The following is a 23,120-nucleotide window of genomic DNA, read 5'->3' as shown; positions in this document are numbered from 1 at the left end:
GGTGGAGATTTGGCAGTGCCTCTAAAAAATTTATAAGAAACAGATGCCGTGCCTTGCCCTACAGTCCATTTGCCGGTACATAGTCATGGTATTCAAGAACTAGATAACAAACCTAAATTTCTCTCTGGTAATTTGATGTTGGCACTTTGTTATCAATGCACTTTTCACTTCAATGAAAAACGACAAAAGAGGTGTAAGTTCCAAAGGTTAAGTCACAATAAAGATACAAAAACTAAATATATGTCCTTTTGAAGTAACCTAAATATAGTTAAAAGTCCCTAAATATGTGTCAGTAACCTAGCTTAGTGTGTATCATGCTAAGTTGGTACAAATTCTTCTTTTGAGCACAAGCTTTTAATTTGATTAAAAAAGAAAACCTCATTGCTTTTAGTTCGGTTAGAAAAGAAAACCTAATTGCTTTTGACTCCTCATCATGCACTTCCTTTCTATATGTTTAACTCGTGTCTCAAATATTGCTTCTTCCCTAGATTTGTAGGTGGACTTGCCATCGCTCTAAGGACACACTTACAAAATATTCATTAACCACGAAAATGGAGAAGAAAATTTGTGTTGTTGGGCATGCCTTGCAATAAATGCATTCCAAGAGACGACATTTCGAACAAAAAGCTCATCACCCAAGCCTCACATTTTAATGTAATGTGCACCAGACCTTTTTGTAAGGGCACCACATTTGACATGCATATTGACCAAAGCATTGCCAAGCACAACATGCTTCTCCAATAGCCCCTGACTACCAATCTTATTGCAAATTCTCTCACCCATGTGAAGGTCTTGCAAAAGGCCACATGCGTGGATTATGTGCTTTTTCATTGACGATGGAAACATGATGACTTGGAGCTCTCTTCGAATAAGAGTTGAAAGATGATTTAGGCCAACCAAGTAAAAATTTTCCACAACATAAGCTTTTTTAAGACGACCAAAAAAATATATCCTTCAAAAAAGCTCCGTCCAAAAAAGCTGACGTTGTAAACCTATTTGATGTTCTTTGTGCCATCCATCTTCCGACTGATTCGAACCCTTGACTACGATCGACAGCGGAAGGGCAAAGCGAATTCGCCGCTGCGACTCTGTTCTGCTGGAGCTTCGATTGCGCAACTGACGTAAGTTCCGTCCCTGTTTCCTATCAGGGTTTGCTCTTCTGTTATTGTCTGCGCTGATCGATTTTTCTCTTTGCATTCGTTGTTCTTTTGGGCTCTCGACATAGGTTTTCTAAAGTTCTTGGATCGTGTTGTTTGTAGCTTCTCTCTCTAGATGTATTAACTGCGTTTCCTGGTGGCAGTCTCGTGCTGTGGCACACCTTTTGCCGTTAACCCTGCTCTTCCGGTTCATAGGCCTTTGGTATTCTTTGATGTTTGTAGAAGGTTAGCTTATTCTGCCTAGAGAGGTGCTGCAAGCTGTCACTTCTAGAATTTCAACTGGAAACTTACTTGAATGCTTAATTCAGGCTTAGTTCTGGACCGTTGCGTAGAGATGAAGTCATAATCATAAATTTGGTCTAGTTGTCAATCTGTATATGCAAGATCATTGCCTATGTATAGTGGGTTGTTCAAATTGGTTCAGATGCCTACTGTCCATTGGTTTAAGAAGTAATACAAAGCTTTCCTTTCACAGAATTGGTTTGGACAATTGATGCAAAGGCAATGCACATGGGCTTTAAATAAAGCTGAGGTATAGGATGAGAATGCGGTCTTTATGGCCTATCGGAGGAAGAAGAGCCCATCTGCCTTGAAGTTTTAATATAGTTGGTGCACTGGCATAACAGCTCCTCTGTGTGTGCATCCATTTCAGGACAGGGATTCTTGGAAAGCTGCAATCTTCATGATAGTGAGATCTCAGGTGTTCGCTTGCGACGATGTGGAACCAAAAAGACACAATGGATGCGGGGAGGTTTGTCCTGCATCAAGCAGGATGGGATGATAAAAGTGTACGATGTGCATGATAATCCATCTTTTTCAATCCTCAATGGGTTGTGGAGTGATCTCCCATGCAATTCAAGATTTGCTTGTGGATCACATGGTTCTCAATCCATCATCACATATAAACAGCAAGAAAAGCAATCCCATGGCCACTCGTGGATATTTGCTTATTGGGCATCACATAACATTGATTGACTTATACTTATTCTTTTGGATGCACAGGCCTTGGGGAGGTACAACTCGGGGCACAATTCTGATTTCAGGTATTGCTGCTTACATATGAAGTTTTTGGCCTGCAAGGTTTAATTTTTGTAATTTCCATGGTTGGTCTCTTTCACGATCATGCAATGTGCAGAGTTGGTGGTCCATATGGAGGAAGAGGGTATCCAGATCCAGGGTTTAATGGAGAAAATGGCTATGGTCGCGGAGGTTTCCATAGGGATATGCTCGTGGATAGAGATCGATATCAGATGGCTCCACCACTCCTTGGAGCTTGGCCCCCTGCTAGAGGGAATGCCTATGACGATGAAATTGGCGTTATCCGGGGGCCACAAAGGCATGCTTACAGAGACGCTCATGGTCCGAGAGAGGCCGGAGATTATAGGGATGCAAACACCTTAAGAGAAGGTGAAAGGTTTGATAATTTCAGGGAGCGGGACAATTTTGGAGACCATGAGTTTGAGCGAGGGGGACGTTTCTTTGATGCCCACAGGCAAGGCCCTGATGGTGATGATTACAGCTATAAGCGTTCATCTGTGAAAGGTAGTAGAGAAGGAAGTTGGGACAGGGACTATAGCCATTCAAGGTACGATGATGCGTATGAGTCAGAGCATGAGAAAGATAGGAAAGATCGGAATTTGAGGAAGGTTCGAAGGAGGGATAGGGAGAAACAGAGAAGCAAAGAAAGGGATGAAAGTCCAGAGAGAGGAAGACACAGGGAACGTTCTTGGTCTCATTCTCGATCTCGATCCCAGTCTCGGTCCCGATCTCGTTCTCGCTCTCGCTCTCACGGTACCCATGACTATCATTCAAGGAAATCTCGCTCAACTTCCCAGGGATATGTGAGAGACAAGCGAGAAAGGAGTCATGAAGATGCTATGCACAGTTCTCTTAATGATAGAAGGCGGACCAGAGATGACAGGCGCCATCGCGACTATAACAATGTGGTACTGGTGGTGTCTTTATGTTTATTTTTGTTGTGCAAGTAAGTGGGGGACTGAGATTTCTAATCATTGTAGTTTCTGTTGTTCAGGCTCCATCAGCCACACTTGTTGTCAAGGGCCTTTCTCAAAGGACTATTGAGGAAGACATTTATCAAGCATTGGTAAATTATTGTCCTTTCACGGCACGAGTCCTACAGTTTCAGCTGCCTGCATAACATGGAAATTTTGTCAGGTTGAATGGGGTCCATTGAGGCATGTGCGTGTAATCAAAGAAAGGTCTACTGGCACGTCACGAGGTTTTGCATTTGTAGATTTCCCGTCCGTGGTAAGGTTACAAGAAGTGATTTTTGGTGTTTCATGAGTTACGTGCTCTGTTTACTTAAACCACTTTTTTGAACAACGAAAACAATTATAGGATGCAGCTCGAAAGATGATGGATGATGTCGGAGACACTGGATTGGTGGTTGATGGTAGACGCTTATTTTTTGAGTACAGGTATTGATTCTTGCTGTCATTCTCAATCACCTCAGGATTTGCAAAATCTCCAATTAGAGTGAAATCACATGGAATTTAAGCTCTTCTTTGAATCTGTGCTTTTTCCTGACCAAAAGCCAATTATTGAAGCTCTTTATAGTTGACAATTGGCTGTCTTCACTTTTGACTAATTTGCATCTATAAATAACTTTTGTTAAAAACAAGAAGATGATGGTTTGTGAATTAGTATTTGCCTCATTTTCCTTGTACTTTATGCTTCATGATTCTTCTTTCTGTCCTTAGAAAGTGTATGAAAATACAAATTGCAGAGATTATGGCCTTGACAGATGTAGTGGTTCATTCTTTTCTCATTATCTGCTTGAGCTCTTTATGCTTAAAAAGTTTCACATTCTCCGAGATGATGGATGTAGTTTGTTACATAGTGTTTTGTGTCAATGCCATCAGTTACATTCTGAAATCAAGATTCACTTTATGGGGAAGGGGGAGTTTGTTTCAATGTGGAGGTGAAAACATTATTTTCTTCTCTGCTACACACAAGTCCCCTTACTTGCTTTGCTAAAGTGACAACTATTCTGGAAAGAATTCTACCTATCTATCTGTTGGTATGTTGTGTTGTAATTCTGGCTTCCACTTATAAGTGGTGGCTATCTTTTTTGTTTCTAAATTTTTTGTGCATTGCAAGGAGGTTGGGCGGGGCAACCCAAGCTGGGAACTTGTAGCACAGTAGGGTGTGCAAGGAATGATGACACTTTGTTTTGAAGTACCCAAAGACAAATCAGGTGCAAGAGCATATCACGGGGAGCAATATGTCTTACTCAGAGAAAAACTAGTGATTTCGTTTTTGTAGAACAATTGAATGCTTAGCTTTAACCACCTACCCCAGATCTCTCTCTAGGATTGGTATCTTTGATCAAGACCAGACATCGAGGAGTGGTGGCCAGACGTCTGAGTTGTAGCAGAACATCTTTGAGGTAAGGATATAGCTTTGTTAGTTCAAAAATGATATTCGCTTGTTTGGAAGATGTTGCGAAATTGGCTTTATTTGACAGAAAAATAATTCTAAATGAATTATTGGATTTATAAGTGAGAGGGTTTTCTCGCTTGGAACACCAAGGAAAAATAATTCTAAATGAATTATTGGAATTTTAAGTGAGAGGGTTTTTCTCACTGGAGACATCCGAGTACAGAATATTCCTAGTGCGTCATTCAGAGTAATGACGGGAGCACTGTGAAAGGGAATATCTGTAAGGCCACCAGGAACGGGTACTTCTGATGCGTCACATCGGATGGGTGACAGGGAGCATTGGGAAGAAGTATTTGACCATCCGGGAACGGGCATCTCTGATGCGTCATAGGATGGGTGACATAGAGCATCGTGAAGGAGATTGTACCGTAAGTTCGGTAGGAAATGACTAGGTGATGGGTATTCCTGATGTGTCACAAGGTGGGTGACGGGTGCATCTGAAAGGGAATATCCATAGTCGGGAGGAAATTCCGAACTGTGTTGGAATTGTGCACAAGGAAAAGCAAGCACTTGAATGAAGATGGGTTTAGAGGAAACTTTGAGGAAAAATAGATGCTTTCTGAGAAAGCGGGATTGCGTTTCGGGAAAGCAGATGCTTTTTCGCGAGGAAGTCTATGTCTGCATTGCAACTGTGCATGTGAGTGCATCCAGGGACGCCTGGGAAGTGCTGTGAAAGCATTGTTTTTAACTTATAAGGTTTTATTGAGTTTTTGGGCAGTTCATACTATTTTTAAAATACACAGACCGCCCACTTAATAAGTGGGTAGCCATCTGATGAATAAGGCAACAGATCAGCCAGCGTTTTCTCTCTCTCTTTTTCTAGCAGAACAGCAAAAAGAAAAAGCAAAAAGAAAAAACGAAATTATATTTATTATTAAAAAAAAAAAAAAAACGGCTGCGATCTCTACGCGAGCAGCTTTTCGTGCCCGTGGCTAGGAGCTATAAAAGCATCACATGTCCTCACTCAGGGGGGAAGACCAATCTTTGCAAGGAGGAGATGCTGCTGCAGATTTCAGCCGTAAAGAAGACGTTGCCGGTGATGCCCATGGCTTCCCCAAGTGTACTAAATGTTGCCAAGACCCAGTGCGCGAGATCCCTCGCGAAGAAGTGTCTACGGAGAGTGTTTCCATCGCGAGAAGTTGCTGTTTTTCTCTGTTTTCAGCCCATAAACGTCGTAGACGGGGCTGATTTACGAGAAGGAACCCGAGAACACACCTCGTCTGTGTGTAAGATTGGAAGAGAGGATTTTCTATGTAGAGATCTCTTCCGGGGAATTGTTTTTCGAGAACCGAGTTGCGTTTCGAGCATCGAGACTTTGAAGGTAACGATTTTCATGTTATGATCTCTGAGTATTTGATTGCAGGTGTACTTCCTCTTTGTGAGGGAGTAGGAGCAGAGGAAGGGTGAGCCTCTGCACGAGAAAAGCGCTCTGAGGAACTAGAGCCAGATCAGCCCAAGTGTTTCGTACCCAAGTTTGGGAAGTAGATCCACGGATCGAAGAGAGGTAGACTCTCGAGATGTAATCCAGAAGTTGAAATTCCCAAGGGAAGGACTTCGTGTCCAGGAAAGCGGAGTTAAGAGGACTCTGGAAACAGAGTTAGAAAAGAGTTGCAGGGATGTCATGCCCCGAGTCTAGAAGGTGAGATCCAGAGGCGAGAACCTTGGTTCTCAAGGATTTGGAATAAGGAACGGAAGTTCCTTGGAATAGGGTTTTGCCCTAGGAATCAGAAGCTAAGGCTTCTAGGAACCATCAAGTCTTATTCTAGAATGAACGTGGTAATACGTTCGGTTCAAGTGCTTGTATAGACTTCTCCTCAGTAATAAAGATACTATTACGGGGGGGGGGACCAGCCCATCTTCTGGTCCCCAGTACTGTGTCGATCTTCTCACTCTCTCTCTCTCTCTCTCTCTCTCTCTATTTCTCTCTATATCCTTTGGCTTCAGTAATAAGTGATAAAATCTATTTATCCGAATGTATTTTATATTGTTATGCGCTCCCGTTTGTGACAGTGGTATCAGAGCATGGTCTCCTCTCTTTCTCTGTAGAGGACGACGACTCTGGGAAGATACGGGAAGAAGCCATGACAGGCGGAACCTTAAGTCCTGCAAGGAAAAGCTCGCAGAGTTGGAATTTTTTTTTTCTCTCTGCAAGAAGTCGACACAAGACTTGGGATTCTCTGAGAAGGCAACAAGAGCATGATGCTCAAGAACCTAGAGAATCCAAGGAGCGGAATGCTCGAGATCCTTCAGAATCCAGAAAATATCCATGAACGTCAATCCAGAACTATAGCCATGAAATCCCGCCATTTCGGGAAGGATATGAAGGTCTCTAGACCTAGGAACACTTCAGTCAAGTTTGATACTTTTGACGGAAGGGAAGATGCCCCGTAAGCTACCGCTTTGATTCGACAAGTTTGAAGTTGCCTTTGTAAACAGCAATTTCTGAAAAAAAGCGTCGAAGGTGAGACATGTGACCAAACACCTCAAGGGGATTGCAAGTACTTGGTGGTATACCAAAGCTCTGCAAGGAACTTACAACAAGACTTGGATTCAATTCAAGGCTGAATTTTTCGAATTTTTTTTTTCCTCTATGCTTTGAGGAAGGCATCCAAGAAGATTGGGATCGGTTTGCCCAATAGGAACACGAGTGAGTCAAAGCAAGTAGTGGTTCACTCTTGCCAAGGTAGCTCCTCTCTCGACCCTCTCTGAGGGAGGAGAGGTGAACAAATTTAACGAAGGACTTTTGCCCGAATTTTGTAAACGCATCTGCAAGATACTTTGCAGCAGATGGTGGAGTCAACAATAAAAGCTGAAAGTGTACACCTTGATGTACATAGAATACTATCCCCGCAGTGGGACGAGAACCATTGAACACAGAAACAACGAATTTTTGTTACCTCTCCTCGAAGGATATATTGCTATCCGGAGAAAGTTTGGAGTAAGGGAATTCAATCTAACTCCTGAATGCTTGAATAGAAGACCCTCAAACTCTAAGTGAGAGGACAGGTCTTTGATCAAAGTTAAATCTTTGAGAAACTCATCAACTGCGTATTGCTTTTATGCACGAGATATGCACGTGTCTAACCAAGACAATCACTCTCGAGTGTTTATGAGAGTAAGGTTGAGTCAGAGGCCCTCTTTCAGCTAAGAATATAGTGTATTTATTGTTGAGATGAATATTGCTCTTTTGGAAGAAGCAATAGCTATAAGCCACAAACAGACAACAGTAGATGACCTAACATGTGGGTTGAGCCTGCTAAATTTAAGGTGGTATAATTTCACCATGGTCATCTTTTTTATTGTCAGATAAGAAGCGCCCCCCCCCCCCCCCCCCCCCCCCAACCCCCGGTTCTTTCTTCGTTTACTCTCTCTCTCTCTCTCTCTCACACACACACACACACACACACACACACACACAGATGTACTGGTAAAACATTGGTTTTTGTTACCTACTGTGTTCATCAAGGCTTAGCTTCTTTCTAACCCTAGCTATTCTTTTGACCAGAGAAACCTCTCTGATAGGAGCTTTTCTTGGAGCTTTTTAACTCTTCTTGGTTCAAGTCTTGGAATCGAACCTACACCGTGTGATAAGGCTCTGCCATTATAAACCTTTTGACTTCTCACAGATTTTGCCTCCTGTGGGGAATGATCCCTCGCCTTGGGATGTAGTGTGCCTTATTGGTTTTTTCCATGAGTTAAAACCTTTTGGAGGTGCTCTCTCAAGGGGGAACTATCCCTTGCCAATATTCTTTTGGTGGCTTCTCTCCATAAAATTTAACTGCATATGGGGTTGCTCACTGCAGTGGGAACTTGTCCTTGGATTTCTTTTCCTTGGCTGATTGGCGTGCCTTGGGAAAATGAGGAGGCATTAATTGCCTCCAATCCTTGGGGTCTTGCAAGGTCCTTTCCCCTTCTTTGCAACGCAGGTGTCAACTAATGGGGGAACTGCTCTCGTCTCTTCCCTCCGCATGTTGGTGACATCATGTAGCCCTCATGATGGTTGTCTTGAGTTTTAATGGGTACGGCTTTTCTCCCCATCTTATCTTCTTTTTGTAATGACACATGGTGTCTCCCATGCATTGTATGGACACCTACCTTCTCCTCTTGTTCACAAGACTACTTAGTTGGGAAAGGAATACTGACATAGCTGGGCATAGAGGAGGTGGATGGCGTGACTCTTTCCCTTCCCCCTATTTAAGGTGAGGGTTTTCACCCACTTAGCCTTTTTATATTTCTGAAATTTGTTTCTGTGTGCTTTGCAGCATGGAGATTATTGAAGAGGCCCCGGTCTTTTTCAAAATATTATGTACTCGTTCTGGTCGTGGATTTAAATGAGATTGATGATTAGCTACATGTTGTGTGTAATCATCAACATTTCATGGTAACCTTATTATTTTGCCTACAAAAAGTTTGGCTTCTTTAGATGTAAGGATAAACTTGAGTTCATTTCCTTATTGAGATTCGGACCCTATTCTCTTGCACTTAGAGATGGTGTATTTACTGGTTTCGAATACAGACTTGGGTTTTGTTGTAACAAACTTGGACACTCCAAGTCAAGATTCTACTGCGACACAACAAAGATTCACTTCAAAACAGTTCACAGTTCACAATTGATTCGACACGGCCCGGCGGAGTTCCGTGCCTAGAGATATTGGTTGTCACGATTGTGACTATGTTGCAGTATTACATCTACTCCTAGTGTTGCTAATTGGACTATTTTCTTAATTTTTTAATGATTAATCTCTTTTTCTAGGATATTGTATTAGGTACACTAAGAACTGTTAAAAGATTGTAGCTACAGGAAGTGCCATCAAGAACGGACAACTCTGATGTGTCATTTGATGGGTGACGGTAAACATCGCGAAGGAGTTTCCGTAAGTTCGGTGGAAAGAGCCGGGTTACGAGTGCCCCTGATGTGTCACATGATGGGTGACGGGTGCATCAGTAAGGGGACATTCCGTAGGCTAAGGAGGAAATCCGAACTGAGTAAGAAAATACGCGTAAGAACGCAAGCACAAGAATAAATATGGGTTCAAAGAAGCTTTTTACGAAAAGCAGGAACATTTGCGGGAGGGCAAATGCTTTCCCGCGAGGAGTCTGTGTCTGCATTGCATCTGTGTCCATGTTTTGCACCTGGGGACGCCTGGAATGTGTTTGTGTAGCATTGTTTTCACTAACTGAGTGAGTTTTTAAAGTTTGAACAGGTTCACACTTTGTTTTGTAAAGTGGCCGGTCACTTTTAAGTGACCAGCCCTGTTATAATAAAATAAAGCAAGGCTATTCTAAAAAAGCCCACGTTAAAAACCCAGCGCTAATAAGCTACGCAGGGCTGAAACAGCGAGCTTTCTCTCTCTCCTCTCTCTAGAAGCGCCAGAAACAACGAGCTCTCTCTCCTCTCTCTAGAAGCGTCTGGCGCTTCTGCTTTTATGCCCTAATTCCGCCGGGTGCACGGGCCTATAAAAAGGCAGCCAGCGTTCAATTTTTGGAAGAAGGCAAGGAGCAGTAGTAGAAGTCTGAAGCGCTGGGGATTCTGGAGCAAGTGCTGGCGACGGGAATCTGCAAGTGTTCGTGTGCCGACGGAGTGCGGAAGTCGCTTTCTAGAGCAAGGAGCAACAGGTATAATTTGTCGATTACACATCGCGAGTATTGTTTTGGTGTGGTTTATTTTGCAGGAATCTCCCTTACACGGGAAGTCCCTCACGGGAAGTACGGCTTCGCGTCTAAGTCCCTTTGCGGGAAAGTACGGCCTCGTGCCTAAGTCCCTTACGGGAAAGAACGACCTTCGGGTCTAAGATTACAGAACGGAGGGGTTTCCTCGGGTTCTAGTGCTTGTATACGAATTCTCCCTGAATAAAGAATACTCTTGACGGGGGGGGGGGGGGGGCCAGCCCATCTTCTGGTCCCCAATACTGTGTCGATCTTCTCCCTTCTCTCACATTTGCAAAGTATTTATTTTTCAGATTTCTAAGTGCTCGTGTACGCTCCCGTTTTGTGACAGTGGTATCAGAGCTCGGACTCCTCTCTTTCTCTGCAAAGAAGGACGATTCCGGGAAGAACGGGAAGAACCATGTCGAGCCAAGGGAGAAGCGTTGAAGAGGAGCTTCAACAAGTGCGAGCTCAGCTTGCGGATTTGCAACAAGTCTTACTATTGCCTGATGTCCAAAAGCTCTTGGGCGGAATGAAGAGAACGAATGGAACCGATGCAGCCGGGCATCCAGACCACACTGTTGGCGTGAGACCACAGGAGGAAAGAGAAGAAGAACGTGCCGAGGCACACAAAGGATCTTCGGATCGGAATGAACGGCCTACTCTAAGGAAAGGCCAAGAAAAAAGCGCTCTCTTTGCTAGACGAGAGCAAGGACATCTCTATCTCATCTCCATCTTACTCTCCTGATTATACTTCTACGTCTCGATCGTCTCGTCAGTAGAAGGAAGCCGCTACTACTACTACCCTACATCAACCCAAAGATAAGCCTCGATTCAAGAAGCATGGTCGTAAGTCTCAACATCGCATGAGAGTCTTCAAATCGGGCGACAAGGACATCAAGTTCGAAACCTACAACGGACGTAGAGATATCTCCAAAGCACTGTCCTTCATCAGACAGTTTGAAGTCGCCTTTACCAATGGGCACTTCACAGAAAGATCCAAATTGCGCCATGTGGGGATGCACCTCAAGGAAACGGCAAGTAATTGGTGGTTAGCCAAGATTCTGGAAGGTTCTCAGGCCAGAACTTGGGAGAGATTCAAATCTGAATTTTATGAACAGTTTCTTCCGCTTGACTTCGAGCAGGACATACGGAAGGAATGGGATTGGCTCGCCCAGAAGGAACATGAGAGAGTCACTACCTATGTGGACAAGTATTGGTCGGTTCTTTTGAAGGTCACTCCCTTCATGAAGATTGGCGACGAGGAAAAGAAACGAAAGTTCGAAGCGGGTCTCCAACCGCAGCTTCGAAAGAGTATGAAAGTGTATCCGCATGACACTCTTCAGAGGATGATGGAGTCAGCAATCATTGCTGAGGATTTGCACTCAACTGGGACACTCAGAAAAATGGAGCATAGCACTTACCGTGCAAGACAAAGAGGGGTCTACGATGACCAAAGGGGCCAAGGAAGAAAACGTCCTCCATCTAGGGACCATGATCATTCTAAGAAGCCAGAGGGCAATGGCAAGCGAACTAAGTATCTCTCTCCTACTCAACTCCAAACCATCAGAGAGGAAGGAAGATGCTTTTACTGTGGAGAGAAAGGACATATAAAGCCGGATTGCCCTCTAAAGCAGCAACGGCAAGAACAAGCCTCTACGAGGCAAGATAAAGCAAGGAAGGAACCCGCTCCACCAAGCTCGAACTCAATTCCAGATGTTCAAGGAAACACAGCAACGGAGAAGGGGAAGCGTCAGCTTCTGAAGGGTTGGGGGTCTCTGAACAACCAGCGAGTACTGATTCTTTATGATCCAGGATCCACGGATAACTTCATCTCCCTGGATACTGCGGAACGTTTGTGCCTCACACTGGCTCAGCTTGGCACACCGGTTACATCCGGATCGGCATTCGAGGGGTTGACCACCAATGCAACTCCCGTGCAAGGACAGCTCAATCTTCAGATTGGCGAGTACAAGGACCGCGAATCATTTTTGATGGCACCCATTGAGGGATGTGATATCATCTTGGGTATGCCATGGCACTTCCACATGACACCTATCCCCGATTATGTGGTAAAGACCCTCACTTTTGATCATGGGGGTAAGAAAATAAAGATTCATGCTGATGTAGGAGATTGGCAGTTCCCAATTGTAAGTCATATCTCCATTAAGAAAGAAATGAAGAAGTGTGTTTCTGCTTACTTGATTTTTGCACGTGAGAAGGATAAAACTAGTGGGGATCCACTCTCTAGTCTGGAAATTAAGCGTTTTCAATTTATTGAAAAGTACAAAGATTGTTTCACGGAAACACTCCCTGATGAACTACCTCCGGTACGCCCGGAAGATCACCGCATAGATCTCATACCGGTAGCTCGCCTCCCAATCAACCCCCTTATCGGGTGAGTCTTGCTCAGCAGGAGGAAATTTTGAAGCAAGTCAACGAGCTTCTAGAGAAAGGGTTAGTACGGCCAAGTGCTTCACCCTACTGCTCTCCAGTTCTACTGGTGCAGAAGAAAGATGACACGTTTCGAATGTGCATAGACTATAGGTCTTTAAACAAGGTCACGATCAAGAATCGCTTTCTGATCCCTCGGATTGATGACATACTTGATAAGTTGCAGGGTGCAAGTGTCTTTAGTCGCATAGACTTAAAGAGTGGGTATCATCAGATACGGATCGCCCCTGAGGATGTCCATAAGACTGCTTTCCGCACAACCTTTGGACTATATGAATTTTTGGTAATGCCTTTCGGCTTGACCAATGCTCCTGGGACGTTCAATCGCAGGATGGACCGCATTTTCAGCCCGTATCGATCTTTTATGGGAGTATTCTTTGACGACATACTCATCTTCTCTAAGTCAGAAGAGGAACATCGGATGCACTTGGACCTAGTGTTTCAAGAATTACGAAAGCATGAGTTGCATGTGAATGCAAAGAAGAGCGAGTTCTTTCTCTCAGAGATACACTATGTAGGCCATATAGTCTCTCACAATCAAGTGAGTATGGATCCTGCCAAGATCCGAGTGGTAGAAGATTGGCCTATTCCCACTACGGTACATGATGTACGTAGCTTCCTGGGATTATGTTCGTATTATCGAAGGTTTGTCCGAGGATTTGCCCATGTAGCAGGACCACTTCATGATTTGACAAAGAAGAAGATTCCTTTCAGATGGGGATCGAGACAACAAGGAGCTTTTGATCGGCTCAAGTACTTGCTAAGCCATGGACCTATTTTGATAGTGCCTGACTTAAGGAAACCATTTGAGGTTCACTGCGATGCTTCAGGCGATTGCATCGGAGCAGTGTTAAACCAAGAAGGCCATGCAGTGGCCTACGAAAGCAGATGGCTTAAGGATGCAGAGTTGCATGCATCAACCTACGAAAAGGAACTCACGGCTGTGATTCACGCCTTATCCAACTGGAAGCACTATCTTCTAGGAGCAGATTTTGTGATCAAGACTGATCACCAGAGTTTGCGGTATTTTCTTACGCAAAGGAAACTATCTGAGAAGCAGATGAGATGGGCAAACTTTTTGTCTATGTTTCACTTCCAGATCCTTCACACGGCTGGGAGTAAGAATGTGGTCGCGAACGCATTGTCTAGGCGGCCAAGGGTGAACGCTATCACTTTGGTGTATCACCAAGAATTAGAAGCACTACCGGATTTGTATCCGAATGATCCAGACTTCTCCACCGTTTGGGGAAAGCTACATCGGAAAGAGAACGAGTTTCCCTATTCCATTCGGGACGGTTATCTCTACCACCATCAGGCCATATGTGTGGCGGAACCATTAAGAAAGAAGATTATGGATGAAGCACACGCTTCGCCTTATGCGGGTCATCAGAGTATTCTCCCTACGACCTTAGCAATGGAAAGATATTTCTTTTGGCCTAGCCTTAAAGCAGACATTGATAAGTATGTCAAGGAATGCTTGGTTTGCCAAAAAGTGAAGTATGATCGGCATAAGACGCCTGGGTTGCTACAACCATTGCCTGTGCCTAATGAACCTTGGGAAAGTATTGCCATGGACTTCATCATGGACCTCCCTAGAACTCAGACTGGAAATGACGCGATCTGGACCATTGTGGACAGGTTTAGCAAGCAAGCACACTTTATACCAGTCAAGAAAACGATCAAAGCAGATCATATGGCCAGGGTTTTTCTGGCACAGATCTTTAAGCATCATGGAATGCCTAAGTCTATTGTGAGTGATCGAGATCCTCGCATGACAGGAAATTTTTGGCGTGCCTTGATGGATAATCTTGGTACGAAGTTGAATTTTTCATATGCCTACCATCCTCAAACGGACGGGCAAAGTGAGATAGCCAATTCCACAGTATTGGATATGTTAAAAGCTTATGTGTCAGACCGGCAATCTGACTGGGAGAAATATTTGCCTCTTGTCGAGTATGCGTATAACAATACCATACACTCATCGATGGGGAAAGCACTTTTTGAGATTCTCTATGGTAAGCCTTTGCTTCCACCGATCCTTTTAACTAAGGATAAGATCTTTGCAGCAGATGAATTTGTCCGGGATTTGGACACAGCCTACGGGAAAGTCAGGAGAGCTATTCTACGCTCTCAGGAAAAGCATAAGAAAGCTGTAGACAAGTACAGGAGGAATCTAGACTTAACAGTCGGACAGTTAGTCTTACTCAAGTTTGAGAAGGCAAGACTTAAGAAACAAGCGTCTCATAAGGGGAAGGTGGTAAAACTTTCTACCCGTTATTATGGGCCGTTTAAGATCACTGAGCAAGTGAATGATGTAACCTTCCGATTAGCGCTACTGCCTAATTGGAGGATCCATAATGCCTTCCATGTCAGTTACTCCGGCCATATGTGGGACCGCCTCCGAGGCAGCCAAGTGTTGAGGAACCTCCTGAGGTTGAGGAAACAGAAGAAATACTCCAACCAGAGCAGATAGTAAGTCATTAGGAGCGGCCCCTCAAGTCCGGAAAAATAACACGGAAGTATTTGGTTAAGTTTAAGAACTATTCGAATTTTAGATGCGCAGTGGATGACGTAGGAGGAATTAGCAGCTTATCCTGAGATACTGGAGGTATATGTCCAAGCACTACAGTTGAGGTCATGTTTAGAAGCCAGAGGGATGTTGCTAATTGGACTATTTTCTTAATTTTTTTAATGATTAATCTCTTTTTCTAGGATATTGTATTGTGTACACTAAGAACTGTTAAAAGATTGTAGCTACAGGAAGTGCCATCAAGAACGAACAACTCTGATGTGTCATTTGATGGGTGACGGTAAACATCGCGAAGGAGTTTCCGTAAGTTCGGTGGAAAGAGCCGGGTTACGAGTGCCCCTGATGCGTCACATGATGGGTGACGGGTGCATCCATAAGGGGGCATTTCGTAGGCTAAGGACGAAATCCGAACTGAGTAAGAAAATACGCGTAAGAACGCAAGCACAAGAATAAAGATGGGTTCAAAGAAGCTTTTTACGAAAAGCAGGAACATTCGCGGGAGGGCAAATGCTTTCCCGCGAGGAGTCTGTGTCTGCATTTCATTTGTGTCCGTGTTCTACACCCGGGGATGCCTGGAATGTGTTCGTGTAGCATTGTTTTCACTAACTGAGTGAGTTTTTAAAGTTTGAACAGGTTCACACTTTATTTTATAAAGTGGCCGGTCACTTTTAAGTGACCAGCCCTCTTATAATAAAATAAAGCAAGGCTATTCTAAAAAAGCCCACGTTAAAAACCAAGCGCTAATAAGCTACGCAAGGCTGAAACAGCGAGCTTTCTCTCTCCTCTCTAGAAGTGCCAGAAACAACGAGCTTTCTCTCTCCTCTCTCTAGAAGCGCCAGAGCTTCTGCTTTTATGCCCTAATTCTGCCGGGAGCACGGGCCTATAAAAAGGCAGCCAGCGTTCAGTTTTTGGAAGAAGGCAAGGAGCAGCAGAAGTCTGAAGCGCTAGGGATTCTGGAGCAAGTGCTGGCGACGAGAATCTGCAAGTGTTCGTGTGCCGATGGAGTGCGGAAGTCGCTTTCTCGAGCAAGGAGCAACAGGTATAATTTGTTGATTACACATCGCGAGTATTGTTTTGGTGTGGTTTATTTTGCAGGAATCTCCCTTACACGGGAAGTCCCTCACGGGAAGTACGGCTTCGCGTCTAAGTCCCTTGCGGGAAAGTACGGCCTCGTGCTTAAGTCCCTTACGGGAAAGAACAACCTTCGGGTCTAAGATTACAGAACGGAGGGGTTTCCTCGGGTTCTAGTGCTTGTATACGAATTCTCCCTGAATAAAGAATACTCTTGACGGGGGGGGGGGGGGGGACCAGCCGTCCCCAATACTGTGTCGATCTTCTCCCTTCTCTCACATTTGCAAAGTATTTTATTTTTCAGATTTCTAAGTGCTCGTGTACGCTCCCGTTTTGTGACACCTAGTTGCAGATACGCAAAGTGCCATGCCACGCAGGACCCTTGCGCTTGGATGGTCACGACCCTTCGCCCAAGAGACGTGCCTCTTCGCCAAAAGCCACACCCCTTCGACGACTGGTCACACCCCTTCGCTCTACGGGTGCGACTCTTCGCCCAATGGTTGTAGCTCTTCGTCGAAATGATGTGTCTTTACGTCTAAAGTCGCGTCTCTTCACCATGAGACGTGTCTTTTCATTTATGTCTCTTCGTCTCCTATATAAGGAGCCTATTGTACTCAGTTTTCAACAGTTCAATCAATCAAACACAGAGTCTTCTGAGTCTTTCTTTGAGTTCAGTTTAGTTTCTTAAGTCTTAATCATGAGTTTAAGTACTTAATAAAGGATTAGTACCTAGAATCCTCATGGTGGTATCAGAGCAAATTTTTTTCCTCCTCCCGTGGGTTATGCAGACCACTTAGTCTCTTCGCTCAGCGTACCCCCCTCGACAACCCGCACGTGTGTTGTATGGAAGAAGAGAATGAATGAAATCCCCAAGATTTTTCCCTCTTTTCCCCCCGCACATGTGTTAAATTACCTCTTTCGGGCAACGCTAGTGCAATGCAAGATGCTCTCTTAAAGTCTCGGTGGTTCGACATGGCAGTGAGAAGATTCCAATTCTTATGTGACAACCAACAAGCACATAAACCCTTCTTTGACCGAATCTAGGCAGGAAAATTCGCCTCGTCACCGCCCTTGCAGAATACAGTCTTTGTCTCTAAACAGATAACAGATGCTATGGTGAATGATAATTTTTCAAACTTGAAGACTCCATTCCTTGCCTTCAACGATGCAAAGGATAAAACAGATACAGACTCTTGCAACACGACTTTAGTCGTTGCAACTGAATTGTTGGACACAATTTGTTCCACAGATAAACCTTTACAGATGGATATTCCTTTAAACACTACTCTGTCTGAATCTACGACATCCCTTCAGGAGAATTTTACTGTTCCAAACAAACCAATAGAATACATTATAGATTTCCAGCCAATGGTCATCACTCAATAGAAAACTCAAGTCAGTTTACCAATAATTTCACTCGAAGCAGATACAGATTCAATCTTTTCTTGGACAAAGCTCGAAGTTACAAATGACTTTGACAAAGGCACTTATCAAGTTGCAGATATGATCAGTTTTCAGTTTGGAAAAATAGTCATGGTCAATAACAGTGCCATGACATGGGACTTAACAGAAAGAGCTTTGGATGCAGAAGCACTACAACAATACATTTCCTTCTTCCCGGAGTTTCTACAACTACCTTGGGTTTTATTTAAAGAGGGAGGGAATGTCACGATTGTGACTATGTTGCAGTATTACATCTACTCCTAGTTGCAGATACGCAAAGTGCCATGCCAAGCAGGACCCCTGCGCTTGGATGGTCACGACCCTTCGCCCAAGAGACGTGCCTCTTCGCCAAAAGCCACACCACGACTGGTCACACCCCTTCGCTCTATGGGTACGACTCTTCGCCCAATGGTTGCAGCTCTTCGCCGAAAGGATGTGTCTTTACGTCTAAAGTCGCGTCTCTTCACCATGAGACGTGTCTTTTCATTTATGTCTCTTCGTCTCCTATATAAGGAGCCTATTGTACTCAGTTTTCAACAGTTCAATCAATCAAACACAGAGTCTTCTGAGTCTTTCTTTGAGTTCAGTTCAGTTTCTTAAGTCTTAATCATGAATTTAAGTACTTAATAAAGGATTAGTACTTAGAATCCTCACATTGGCCCCAAAGACTGGCGCTCCTTTCGGTATTTCTTTTTGTATTAATCTGTGTTCAAAGTACAAGAGAGTGGAAGGGTTCTCACTCTCGGACTCTGCGTCTAGATGCTCTGAGTTGTGAGAGCCCTGCCCACGTATTTAAAGGTTACAAGGGATGCCCAAAAGCAGAGCCCTAAAAGCTGCAACTTTTAAAAGCTTGTAAAATAAAGCATTTATTCCCAAAAGCTTTTCAATTAGCTTGCGTAGAGTTTTCAGCATGCGTAAAAGCATTTTCTGTACAGCTATCCGCAAATCACGGAATTCCCGTACGTGTTATCATGGCGTGAAACTCGAAATTGCCACGTCAGCATCCGTCCCGCGTTTCTCGATGCTGCCAGTTGGGGTGTGTGTGTGTATCTGCTGCCCCACTCAAAGTGTGTCCAAGGGCCAGCCAAGTCACCAGTTTGTGACATACCCCCCTCTTGAAAGCATTGTAATCGCCCTGGACAGACAGAGGCCATAAACTGTCTTAGCAGACACTGACTGTTAGTTCCGACGCACTAGGAAAACACAGTATACCAATCGACGGTCACATCACAGGACAAATTACATTCAAAAATTCATTCGAATCTCAGACCATGATTAATCGGCAACATATTTAGCAATCGCATCTAGATCCAGTCGGGACCTCACAGATGCCCGATTAACTAATCCTTATTGCAATCATGTCTATAGAGATTTTATCATACCAAAATGCTGCAGTCATTTCGTCTATCAGTTCCTGCACTTAAACAAGTCAAGTACAAATCAATATCATATTATCGGGAATTTCAAATCTTAAAGTCATTACAACAGAATACTGTCAGCCCACATTATCCTTGAAATCTATTAGGGACATCAGTGACTATTATCAAAATTCGGGGCAATCTGTTGACAAGGGAGCGAAGTGACTCCCCTCTTGTGCAAGCCCCGCCGCACCAAATTCCGCCCAAGCTGAAATCAGGGTTCTAAACCGAATGCTTCAAGGTAAAGATTCACAATCTGAGGAGTATCTGCCAGGTCCTCCTCCATCCACTTCGCATCCAATGCGGGATAGTTCTCGAATTTAACCAAGAACCGCCTTATCGCTTTACCTTTAATCTTTCTATCTTTATGTGCCAATATTTGTTTTGGAACGAGTTTTCCTCCACTTCGGGTTGCTCATCTGGCTCCCCATCATCGGGCACATCGCCTTTAAAAGGCTTTAGGAGACTCACATGAAAAGCATTGTGAATCCTCCAAGTACTGGGCAACTTCTATCTAAAGGAGACATCATTTATCTTTTCTTTTATCTGGAAAGGTCCATAGTATCTCATGCTAAGCTTTGGAAAAAGCCGCTCCTTTCCCTTTTTCTTTCTCAGGCGTGCTTTCTCAAAACGTAAGAGCACCCAATCGTTCTCCTTTAATTTCAAATCGCGACGATGTCGATTTGCTGCCTTTTTGTGTCTTTCCTGAGATTTCTGTAAAGCCTCTTGGACCTTGGCAAAAGCTGTGTCCAAGTCCCTCGTGTATTGGTCGGCTTCAAAAATCTTATCTTTCATGCTTAAGAAGGGTGGAACCTTCGGAGCACCTTCAATAATCTCGAATGGCGCCTTCCCCGTCGAAGAGTGAATCGTGTTATTGTAGGCAAATTCCACCAAGGGCAAATACTGTTCCCATTGAATCTCTAGATCTGAGATGTAGGACTTCAATAAATCTAGTACGACTGAATTTGCAATCTCAAATTGCCCATTTGTCTGCGGGTGGAAAGATGACGAGAACTGTAGCCATGTGCCAATATTCTCCCAAATAGCTGTAAGGTGCAGCGGAAGTGAATGTTGAACTTTGCTCAAGATGAGTTCTCCGAACTGTGCTCAAGGTTCCTTTTACTTATGGAAGGGAGAGCCTTCCTTTCCTTTAGTGAGAGAGTGCAATGGATACAAACAAAGTGGTGAACACTGTGAATGAAGGTGCATGAGACTGAGAGATAGAGAGAGAAGAATATGACACTAGAATGTTGTCAAACCCTCCTCCGAAGGCCCCACTCTCTATGGCGAGAGCGGTCTACTATTGATTGCATAAATCTCTACAATGCTTGGACTTAGCCGACGGTGTCGACGACGACGAGACGGGCTGAAATCTGAAAATGCTAATGGCTGAAATCTAAAAATCTTTATCTGCTGAATTGTGACTCCATGTCGGTGATGACGGCGATGACGACGATGCAGCGACGACGCGCTGAAAACGCAGATGCTGAAATCTGCGATTTCCGGGCTGAATCTGCAAACTTCAATGGATCTAACCGTGCGGCGAGGATCTGCTGCGGGAAGGTGAGATCTGCGAGGTTCGGGACTTCTTTTGCGATGTCTGACTGCTACAAACTGAAAACGCTGGTTCCTCTTGTGGTTCTGTTGCGAAGATCTGACTGATCCAAAAACGCTAGGCTGATTTGAGGTTCTGTGGGGAGAATCTGCAAACGGTAGGGTCTACTGTACTGCTGTCGCCGTGGTTGATCAGTATTCAAAACGTTGGAAGCTCTGTAATGTTGAAAAACGCTAGGCTTGGTTTGTCATGCAAAAACAATAGGTCTTGTTTGTCATGCAAAAAGCTAGGGTTCATTTGTTGGGGGTCTTGCTGAGAAGGTGCCTGTTGAGCAAGTGCTCCTGCTACCTCTTGTGTAAGAAAGTGCTAGCGCTAAGTTTCTTTATATACTTTCTTGTCAAAATTGCCCAACCTAGTTCCCAACAAAAGTCATCTAAAAATAATAAGTGAAAATTGGCCAAAATAGGGAAAATAGGTCTATGCATTGTAAAAATGCTCCTGATGGGTTCTGATGATCATGCTGTGTGCAACTAGAGGATATGCATCTACTCTAAGTGTCTGGGCATGCACGGTCTACGAACAGACTCACAAAAGTGCCAGAACACTTCCTAATCTAGGTTGATTGAATTGAACTGAACCCATGTCATGAAGTAGCTTGTCCACGTACACATAGGGTTAGATGTGCACGTGACAATAGCCTTCCAAAACAAACTCGTGAATCGGGGATCTCTGTCAGAGACAATTGTCTCAGGCATGCCATGTAATCTTAATAAGTGATCCGGCTTGACTGTCTCCTTCACTGGAATGAAATGAGCTTGCTTGCTAAATCTGTCAATAATAGTCCAGATACCATCGTGCTCACTGTTAGTCTTGGGAGATCAAAAATGAAATCCATTGCAATACGTTCCGCCCGGCGGTTGGGAATGGGTAAAGGTTGTAACAATTCCTGTGCTTTATGCCTGTCAAACTTGACCTTCTGGCATACCAAGCAACTGCGTACAAAATCGTCCACGTCCTTCTCGAGTCTGGGCCAAAAGAAGTATCTCTCCACACCTTTCAAGGTGGTATCAATGCCGCGGTGACCCGTAAATGGTGGACAGTGACATTCAGTTAGAACCTTGTCCCTCAACGGCTCTGTAACGCACAACATCGTTTTCAATTCCGACCTTGAAAACAATCGGCTCTCATAGGCAATGACATGGCCTTCTTGGATTAAGACCACCCAGACTACGACCACAAGTATCACAATATACTTCGAATGACTTCTGCAAATCCGGCAAAGTCAAAACTGGTCTTGTAGTCAATCTCTCTTTCAATGTCTGAAAGGCAGTCACCTTTGTGGGTCCCCACGATAAAGGGACTCCTTTCTGTGTCAACAAATGCAAAGGGGAAGCAACCTCTGCAAACGAACCGCTGGTAGTAAGAACATAAGCCCAAGAAGCTTCTAACTTCATGGACATTCTTCAAATCGGGCCAATCACGTATTGTCTCAATCTTGGCCGGGTCCATCTGCACCCCTGCTGCTGAGACGATGTGTCCCAAAAAGTGTATCTTTGGTAGGAAAAAATCACTCTTCTTTGCATTAATCACCACCTTGTGATCTCGTAGTGCCTGAAAGACCTGTAGCAGATATTCTCTATGCTCTGCCTCATCCTTGGAGAAGACAATAATGTCATCAAAGAGAGTGCCGACAAAAGATCTGTACTCTCTGAAAATCCTGTCCATCATTCGGTTAAAGGTCGCTAGAGCATTGGTAAGGTCAAAAGGCATCACCAAAAATTCAAATAAACCGAAGGTCGTCCGAAAATCAGCCTTGTAGACATCCCCCGGCGTGATTCGGATCTGATAATATCCGCTCTTCAAAGGTCAAATCGATCGTGTTGAAACAAGAGGATCCGTGTAGTTGGTCTAGTATATCATCGATCCTAGGAATCGGAAATCTGTTCTTGATGGTGATTTTGTTGAGAGCTCTATAGTCAATGCACATTCTCCAAGATCCGTCTTTCTTCAAAACCAACAACACTGGAGAGCAGTAAGGTGAAGTACTCGGCTGGATAAGACCCTTTTCCAAGAGGTCTTTCACTTGGTTCATAATCTCTTCATTCTAGGCTCGGCTCACTCGGTAAGGTGGCCGGTTCGGTGGTGTGATTCCAGGTATCAGATCAATGGTATGATCCTCAGGACGAGTTGGTGACAACTCGCCTAGCAAGCCCTCAAGAAAGCAATTGGCATGAGTGTGGAGAAAATCTTGGCGTTCTTTATCAAGTTCAGACATATTTGTCCTATGATCATCATTTAACTCTTTCAAAAAGATGGAGTAAACAAATAGATTGGATTTCATTAATTTGGAAACGGCCGAAGCCGATACAATAGGGACAGACTCG

General features: G+C 44.1%; 1 protein-coding gene across 5 annotated transcripts in view; it reads left to right on the top strand.

The window, feature by feature from the left end:
* The first annotated feature begins 974 nt into the window (after window positions 1-974).
* LOC147441400 (SUPPRESSOR OF ABI3-5-like) overlaps window positions 975-23,120 on the top strand; it is a 28,455-nt gene continuing 6,309 nt past the window's right edge. Inside the window, exons 1-8 of one of the 5 annotated variants that reach the window (XM_086483047.1) lie at window positions 1,005-1,121; window positions 1,633-1,689; window positions 1,810-1,945; window positions 2,160-2,200; window positions 2,293-3,103; window positions 3,190-3,261; window positions 3,333-3,425; window positions 3,516-3,595. In XM_086483047.1, the coding sequence (XP_086339173.1) occupies window positions 1,874-1,945; window positions 2,160-2,200; window positions 2,293-3,103; window positions 3,190-3,261; window positions 3,333-3,425; window positions 3,516-3,595 (1,169 nt within the window). In that variant the 5' untranslated portion in view covers window positions 1,005-1,121; window positions 1,633-1,689; window positions 1,810-1,873. Of the gene's footprint in view, window positions 1,122-1,632; window positions 1,946-2,159; window positions 3,104-3,189; window positions 3,262-3,332; window positions 3,426-3,515; window positions 3,596-23,120 lie in introns of all 5 variants that reach the window. The other 4 variants (XM_086483049.1, XM_086483048.1, XM_086483051.1 and 1 more) reach the window with 4 other exon arrangements.

Source organism: Adiantum capillus-veneris, chromosome 15 (assembly GCF_014529385.1).
Source record: "Adiantum capillus-veneris isolate H3 chromosome 15, ASM1452938v2, whole genome shotgun sequence".
Taxonomy (NCBI): Eukaryota; Viridiplantae; Streptophyta; class Polypodiopsida; order Polypodiales; family Pteridaceae; genus Adiantum; species Adiantum capillus-veneris.
This window is presented reverse-complemented; position numbering and strand designations above follow the sequence as displayed.